Genomic DNA, 9409 nt, shown 5'->3' with positions numbered 1-9409 from the left:
GACATTTCCCCTATACCAAAACAACTAAGGCTGGTCAGTTAGCGTAATTAGGTTAAAATAAAATGTAATTTATTTTGAATTTAGAATTTTTTTTTTTTTAAATCAGTAGATAAATGTTAACAGACAAACACGTCAAATGTGTGCCTGACGCTGAGAAAATGTAAATAAAAGCGTGAACGCTTGATACATTGACGACAATACTTAAATTCCCCTACCTATTTGGGACCCGTTGATTATCATGTTCCAATTCCTAAAAGTTGTTTTGTTTCTTCGGACAGTCAGGCAAGCCTATCCCATTCACTGAAAGGTCGTAAGGGTCTTAAATCGGTAATGGCCCTATGTCACCATATCGATACATAATATAGCAAGTGGAGTAGACTTTTTGTTGTTTTCATTATTTTTAACTATACTATATATTCACTATTATCAACAGTTTCCGTATGATCCGATTGCATCAAACTTTTATGCACAACCTTATCCTCCTCACCCATGTGGTTTCGCTGCACCTGGAACATACCCTTGTCACTACTATGGACCATTGAATCAAGTAATCAATGCAACGATGACTCCTAATATTTGTAATCAGTTTATTGTTTTTCCATTGATGATACAACATAATAACAATGTTTAAATCGTTTTAGCTTTACCCAACACGCGATATATCGACGGAGTACCGAACTTCAATGCCGCTTTAAGTATGGTTCTAAACGGCAGTGATTTACCAAGTAAATACTCCTGCTAATCAGATTAGTATCCGATTTTTATACTTGCTTTGTTTTAGTGAATGACCTTGTGACCTTGAGATATTTTTATAACCTCGGAATTGATTACTTTCGTCAAAACCAATTTCGCATGCTACCACCACCCGTCCCTCTCGGTCTGGAAATCGGGAATGCAATCGGTTCTATGCAGTGCCCGATTAATGAAGCAAATGATGTTAGAGATCTCGTAAATGAACTTGAAAACAAATTTAATATTTCTTCAAATTCTGATCCTAATTCCAATAATCTAAGACAGCGGGGAACGGCATGTACAGCGATCAAAAATGAAAATTATGTTTCCAAAAGCAAAAATACATGTACAACGAAACATTTCAAGAAAATACCCGAACAAAAAAACTTCAGGTCTCGATCGACTCAGGTATATTATTCCAGTGTATCACCAATAGATTGCAATAAAACAGCAACTGTGAATAACAATGAAAGCTCCAATTCCCAGGTACACATAGAGATTGTACGACATTTTACAGAAAGTCATTTCGCGATGTGCCATATTAGAATGCCGCATTTCGCGGAATGCTCCATTTTACGGAATTGTTTGAAATTAATTTCATTGATAACACGGTGCATAAAGATTGCATATAACATGGGGCAGTTATGCGTATAACGGCAGATTACTAGTACAGGAAAACTCGAAAGAATTACCTGAGGTGCCCGTTCACCGCTCGACCTCCATTCATCGCTCATTTTTCATTTTTGTTGAAAAAGAACACAAAATGAGTTCTAAACATCTCACTCGTTTAACATGCCTGTGGTACTTTTAGTTCACTATTTATTGTTGAAAAAACATACTTTTGTTTACATTCAATGAGCGGTGAATGGAGACCCAATAACGATCAAGGGTTCCCTTCACCGGTCACTACAAAAAATAAACTTAAAATAGACATTACAACCAATATTTCATAACAATATCTAATACATTAATAACATACAAGCTATATATAATGCGTTAAATGGCTAGACAAGATATACAATTAAAAAATTAGATATTTTCATTGATCAATTCCAGGTCAAATAGGATAAAAAATTAAACTCGAGCTTCTCCGATTTGCATGAAACTTTAGCCGTTTCAAAATGGCATTTTAGACATTTTTCAATAAAAATAAAACGTCACTTCTGATCAAAATGACGTCTAAAACAAAGAAAAACAATTCTGTGAAAAATATACACGGTACATTTTTTGTGTGCTACAATCTATTGAAAAATTACAACATCCAAAATGGTCGAATTTTTATAAAAATGTGAATGATTGCCTATAATACACAATTGTGTGTGTGTGTGTATGACGCTGAGAAAATGCTAATAGAAGCACGGACTATGCTAAGATTGATGAGAATATGTGAATTCCCCTATTGAATTCAAATTCCGCATTCCACATTCAAAGCCAGAAACTCACAAGTTTCCCAATATTCGGAATTATAAATAAGAAAGTACTGCTTATGGAAAATTCTTCTAGATTTTTAATAATATCAAATGCTCTGCCAAAAGTGATTCTGCGATACGGGTTATTTATTCCGCCAAATGGAACTCCGCGGAATGGATTTCCGTGAAATGTCGTACAACCCATACAGACAATAGAGGTATTCAAATAGTTAGGCTAGATGTATCAGATATGGCTATACGTTTCTGTTATGGTGTGTTCCAATTTCCAATTATGACCTAGTTGGAATTCCCATTTGCCATAAGTGGAACACACCATAATAAGAACGTATATCCACCCTATACTGTCGTAAACATATCAGGTTCCATGGAAGTTTACGCATTTAGGTACGAGGGTTTACGCGTATACGATGCGCTATATGAATACTACACACTCTGTAGTACGGTATAGTAAACACAGACTGGCGAATACAAATTATATGAAACTAGCAGCATCGATATGGGAGCATGCATTAAGTACGTCACACGAAATTTAGAGAAATACAAGCTGCCTCCCTCGTTTCATCACGTTTTATATCTAATGCATTTGTAAACCCTCTCCCACCCCCTCCCCTCTTCCCCTTTACAGTGTGACATTCTTTGATGCCCCTATGTTTGAATTCAGTACAAGCAACACTTGCAAGTGTTTACACATAGAATGACTCCTTTTTTCTCCGTTATTCCTGTGTAATAATAATTTTTTAAGCATAGAACAAGCTAAAAAAAATAAGCATAAAACAATTTGACACTCGGTTAAAATTACACTTAATTCTGTGTTTACGCGTTTTTTTCGCCCCTATTTTTGATCTAGTAATCTAAAATTGCAACTAAATTGAATTTAACTTGTTTCAAAATATCACAAAAAAAAACAAAGTTTTCTTTGGTGGTATAAAAAAAATTCTGTACACATCCTACATGAAGGCAAAATCGAAAAAAAAATGGAAAGTCGCGTTTAAACAGAATTGAGTGTACGTTTTTATTCAAAAGTTGCTGTTATAATTATTCACACATGTGAAAACTATTTTAGGTTGTTAGTCCATTCAAGTACTCCATAAAATCACATTTAAAACACCCTCCATATTTAAAGTTATTGTTTAAAAAATTGATACGCATACTATCATGAATAACATAATCATTTTTCAATAGATTTTTGGTTTGAAGTCAGCTTTTGAAATATATACACATTATGGTGATTTTATTGGAATTCGTTCCGATGTTTCTAATTAAATAACAAACAAATCGTATTTTAATAAAAACTTAAGACGCCATTAGGGTGACCAAAACATGACCCTCCCTCCTTGCCATATTGCCACTTGTTTTCTATGCAATTCTGAGGCTTTGTTCAAAATTTGACCCAAATCGGTCAACATTTACCTTTTTGAAGCTTTCTTTTTCCGAAATGTATATAAAAACACCTTTTTCAAAGTTTGGTCGCTAGGTGGCGTTGCCAACGACCCAAAAATTATTAAACCCAATACTCTTATACGAAATTATATGCTCAACAACTTTGTATGTATAAGACCGGAAGACAATCCGAGTTGATCCTGAAATGCTAATAACTTTTCAGGATCAACTCCAATCGTCTTCCAGTCTTCGACGAAGATCATATAATTTCCTATTATGTATTGGATAACCATTTGGGTCGTTTTCAATGCCACCTAACGACAAAACAGTGAAAATTTTATTTGTTATACATTTTAAACTTCAACTCGAAAAAATAGCTTCAAACGCTGTTGACCAATTTGGCGCAAAATTTGAATTTAGCCTCAGGATTGCAGAGAAAATAATGATACTATTGCGAGGGGGAGGATCATGTTTTATTCACCTCATTCTCGTCTGAAGCTAGAAATAAGCCATTTTTTTCCTTGATTTGTTTTCCGTCGATCTTGTTTTCCGTGCTAAGCACCAATGCTACCGACGCCAAGAAGGCAGCTCCCACACCTGGACCCTACCTATCGATCCTTCAACTCATGAACCGGGGACCAACGGCTTTACTTCCCTTCCGAAGGGAGGCGTGATCAGAGATGTCATGCCTCAGAACATCTCGGCGGCGCCGACTGCGATTGAACCCAGGCCTGCTGTTGTGAGAGGTAATCACGCACCACCGGCGCAGCTGAAAAAAAAAACATCATATGTGTATATATTTCCAAATCTCTGACTTTATGCTTTCCAAAACTGCTTAGAAATCAATAATTGGTTGAGAAATGATTGAGTTACTCTTGATGTTATGCGATCACTAAATCGGTTTGTTTAACAATAACTTAAACATTTTAAAATTATTTATTTTAAAATTTAAAATGTGACTCCATAATGTACTCAACAAGACTAACGATTGTACGACTTTTCCCCGAAAACGCTTTCCCCGAAAGTTTTATCCCCGAATGAACCAGTTCCCCGAAAGGAACGTTTTCCCGAAAACTATTTCCCCAAAAGAACTAGTTCCCCGAAAGATACCATTTACACTGTACGATCTATTTAAATATGATCCCAGGGTTTGTTACAACTTATCTATATGAAATTCAGAAAAATATCTCTGCTGAATACACTCAGGTCTTTTTTTACACGGGATATACGTACCGTGTAAAAAAAACCGTGTCAAAAAAACTTACGAGATTTTGATTTTTCACATGCTTAAATGTTTTTAAAAAATCGGATTTTGATGTCATTTGCAATTAAAGCATGATATGGTCCATATATACATATTTTAAAAATTTCTGTATATACACAAAAAAATGTGATTTTTTTTTTATGTATGCCATTCGATTACCTATAGCTTATTATATATCGTTGTTGAGAAATCGTTAAAAACGTACCGTGTAAATCGTGGAAAACCGTGTAAAAAGAAACCGCGTTAAAAAAACCGTGTAAAAAAAGACTTCAGTGTATTGATAAACAGTACAAAGTCGTTCAACACCCTAGATAAAGTTTGTGGTTATGATTTGTTATGACATTTGGCGACGGCCTTCGTTAAAACCTTGCATTCGTATTTGTTTGACCAGTGTGTAAAGTGTACGAACAAAGTGGTTCCTGTCGAATAATTTCATAATGAAGACTTCGCTAGAAAAACTTTGTAAATATATATAATATACCGCGATATACGATAAAGAAGGGAATATGCTCTTCTTTTAATATATGAAACAGAACATAATTAATTCGTTAAATATATGATAAAGAAGGGAATATTCCCTTCTTTGAAAATATAACAGAAGGAAATAATTAATTCTTTGCATAAACGATAAAGATGGGAATATTCCCTTCTTTTAATATATGAAAGAGAACATGATTAATTCTTTAAATATATGATAAAGAAGGGAATATTCCCTTCTTTGAAAATATAACAAAAGGAAATAATTAATTCTTTGGATATGCAATAAAGAAGGGAATATTCCCTTCTTTGAATACATAAAAGAGAACATCATTGATTCGTTAAATATATAATAAAGGTGGGAATATTCTGTTCTTCGAAAATTTAACAAAAGGAAATCATTAATTCTTTGGATATACGATAAAGAATGGAAAATTCCCTACTTTAAATATGTAAACAATATGAAAAAAGGGAATATTGCCTTATTTGAAAATATAACAAAAAGAAAGAATTAATTATTTGGATATACGATAAAGAAGGGAATATTTCCTTCTTTGAATATATAGAAGAGAACATCATTAATTCGTTAAATAGGGGAAATGCAGGTAATGTCGGCCTAAGTGTCCCTAATTTGGGCCCTTACATAAATTCAGCAATCAACTAAATTTTCAATAGCAACCAAAAATATCCATTAGTAACGTCCCAATAACGCGTTCATCTAGATAAAATTGATAAATAGCAGACTTTTAGCGATGGGCCCAAATTAGGGACATGTAGGCCGACATTACCTACGTTTCCCCTATATGATAAAGAAGGCAATATTCCCTTCTTTGAAAATATAACAAAAGGAAATAATTGATTCTTTGGATATACGATAAAGAAGGGAATATTCCTTTCTTTGAATATATAAAATAGAACATAATTAATTCTTTGGATGTATGATAAAGAAGGGAATATTCCCTTCTTTGAAAATATAACAAAAGTAAATAATTAATTCTTTGGATACACAATAAAGAAAGGAATATTCCTTTCTTTGAATATATAAAAGAAAACATCATTAATTCGCTAAATATATGATAAAGGAGGGAATATTCCCTTCTTTGAAAATATAAGAAAAGGAAATAATTAATTCTTTGGATAAACGATAAAGAAGGGAATATTCCCTTCTTTGAATATATAAAAGAGAAAATAATTCATTCTTTGGATGTATGATAAAGAAGGGAATATTCCCTTCTTTTGATATATAAGGAAAATATATAATCAATAGTTTTTCGCAAGGGTATCGGGGTAATGACCATTTGGGATAATAACGAGTAGAATAATGTTATAAATTTGTAATCGGAACTCAGGTTCCTATCGAATAATTTCATAATGAAGACTTCGCTAGAAAAACTTTGTAAATATATATAATATACCGCGATATACGATAAAGAAGGGAATATGCTCTTCTTTTAATATATGAAACAGAACATAATTAATTCGTTAAATATATGATAATGAAGGGAATATTCCCTTCATTGAAAATATAACAAAAGGAAATAATTAATTCTTTGGATATACAGTAAAGAAGGGAATATTCCCTTCTTTGGATATATAAAAGAGAACATCATTGATTCGTTGAATATATAATAAAGGTGGGAATATTCTGTTCTTTGAAAATTTAAGAAAAGGAAATCATTTATTTTTTGGATATACGATAAAGAATGGAATATTCCCTACTTTAAATATGTAAACAATATGAAAAAGAAGGGAATATTGCCTTCTTTGAAAATATAACAAAAAGAAAGAATTAATTATTTGGATATACGATAAAGAAGGGAATATTTCCTTCTTTGAATATATAGAAGAGAACATCATTAATTTTTTAAATACCTATATGATAAAGAAGGCAATATTCCCTTCTTTGAAAATATAACAAAAGGAAATAATTAATTCTTTGGATAAACGATAAAGAAGGGAATATTCCTTTCTTTGAATATATAAAATAGAACATAATTAATTCTTTGGATGTATGATAAAGAAGGGAATATTCCCTTCTTTGAAAATAGGTATAACAAAAGTAAATAATTAATTCTTTGGATATACAATAAAGAAGGGAATATTCCCTTCTTTGAATATATAAAAGAAAACATCATTAATTCGCTAAATATATGATAAAGGAGGGAATATTCCCTTCTTTGAAAATATAAGAAAAGGAAATAATTAATTCTTTGGATAAACGATAAAGAAGGGAATATTCCCTTCTTTTAATATATAAGGAAAATATATAATCAATAGTTTTTCGCAAGGGTTTCGGGGTAATGACCATTTGGGATAATAACGAGTAGAATAATGTTATAAATTTGTAATCGGTAGTTCAACATTCCATGCACCGATTTTTTAATCCATCACGAGAAATTCTTCAACTCAGGTCGAACAATTCTTCGATAAGGTTTAACAGTTTCCGACTGGTTGAATTGGATTGCATAATAGACCCTTTGACTTATTAAAAGATGAACGAAGTGCTCGAAAACTTGAAGGTTGTCATTTTATAAAGAGCTAAAAAATGGTTTAGAATTGATAAATACATAGTTCCATAAAAGTAAACATAGTGTATTATCAATAGTAAAAAAAAAGAAAAGTGAAAATTACTAATTTCATCATCTTTTCTGGGGAATGGTACATGCTGGGGAATGGTACATGCTGGGGAATGGTACATGCTGGGGAATGCTTTTCTGGGGAATGGTACATTCTGGGGAATTGTGCATTCTGGGGAATGTTATAGAACCGGATTACACCGATTACACCGATTTCTGGAGGTTGACCTTTACATTTTGTTTTAACAAAAGTCAAACTATTGGGCCGTATGAATAAAAAGAGTTTACTTTACTTTCCCGTAAGAAAAGTAAAGTAAACGCTTTTATTCATACGACCTACTGTCTTTATTCGACACACATTAATATGTTTATTGTGGTATTGTTCGGAACAAGTAGTTAACCAGCGAAGATTTGCAGATTCGGAGAAATGGTACATTCGGGGAATTTATTTTCGGGGAACTGTTCCATTCGGGGAATTGTATTTCGGGGAAAAGTCGTACAATCAGACTAACACCTACAATACCCAACAATCAATTTGGGTTTATTAAAGGCTGAATATGCTAGTTTTTAGCTTAATTAGTATATTTTCGCCCGAATAAGCTCTTATTCTGCTTCCAATGTTTGTTGGGTAGGTCACTGGAAAAATCATTCTATTTGTTTTTTTGTTGTAACACTGCACAGTGGTCCAGAATGCAGATAGGTGGAATGATATGTTTTGAGCCTGAAATTGAAACTTTAGACTAAAAGTCTTTTCTACAAAGTTGTTCCTTATAGTTAGGCCCTCATTTTTATGACAATGAATGCTAGGGTGGTTCCTATTATCATTAAAATCAAAAATCTAACTTTTTTGTTTGAATAAGTTAAGGTATACATTCTTCGGCAAAGTTATAGCTGAGCAAATTTCAAGCAACTTTGTCGAAAACAACTTTTTTGTATCTCTTAAATTGGCCGATTTAGAGCTATTTTCTTGAATTAAGTTAGGGTGGCTCTTAAAAAAACAGTTTTTTTTGCTCTAGTTTTCTTATTTAGAATTTCTCAGCAAAGGTGTTTTCAAATAGCTTTTAGATCTTAAGAAGGCGCAAATTTTTGCTGCACAAAGTTTGTCAATATCTTTCGCCGATCAAGAGTTATTGACGTTTTTATACTAAAAATATGAACTTTTCAAATATTAATATCTCTGGTTGGGGCAAACAAAAAAAAAGTTTTTTTTACGGCATTTGAAAGGGCGTATGTTATGCTCAATAATATGAAAAAATTGGAGGTATGTTATTTTTTAAACTCGTATAAAATCAATTTGAATTTGTTCATATTTTTTACTATATTTGGGTATATCTTTTTTATTAGAAGAGATGCAGGCAACAAATTCAGCTATAAAACATTCGTCTTAAAGAGTTTTAAAAGTCTCTGTAAGATGACTTTCATGATAAATTTCAAATAAAAAAGTTATTGGCAAAAGATGGATTTCATAGGACCACTCTAATGACAAATTTATATAAAATGTGCTAGTACATTTGTTTCAATATTTGGACATTAAGTGTCTTCGAAGAAGT

The 9409-nt window shown here is 32.4% G+C and overlaps 1 protein-coding gene across 1 annotated transcript in view; it reads left to right on the top strand.

The window, feature by feature from the left end:
- Positions 1-472: 472 nt before the first annotated feature.
- Positions 473-9409, top strand: part of LOC135714889 (uncharacterized) — a 68222-nt gene continuing 59285 nt past the window's right edge. Inside the window, exons 1-3 of the mRNA XM_065238303.1 lie at positions 473-578; positions 642-725; positions 782-1140. Coding sequence (XP_065094375.1) covers positions 563-578; positions 642-725; positions 782-1140 — 459 coding nt within the window. The 5' untranslated portion in view covers positions 473-562. The remainder of the gene's footprint in view (positions 579-641; positions 726-781; positions 1141-9409) is intronic.

Source organism: Ochlerotatus camptorhynchus, unplaced genomic scaffold (genome assembly GCF_037179485.1).
Source record: "Ochlerotatus camptorhynchus isolate MF236.1 unplaced genomic scaffold, CSIRO-AGI_Acam_v1.1 ptg000755l, whole genome shotgun sequence".
Lineage (NCBI taxonomy): Eukaryota > Metazoa > Arthropoda > Insecta > Diptera > Culicidae > Ochlerotatus > Ochlerotatus camptorhynchus.
The sequence above is the reverse complement of the archived record's forward strand: the minus strand, read 5'-3'. Positions and strand labels throughout refer to the sequence as shown.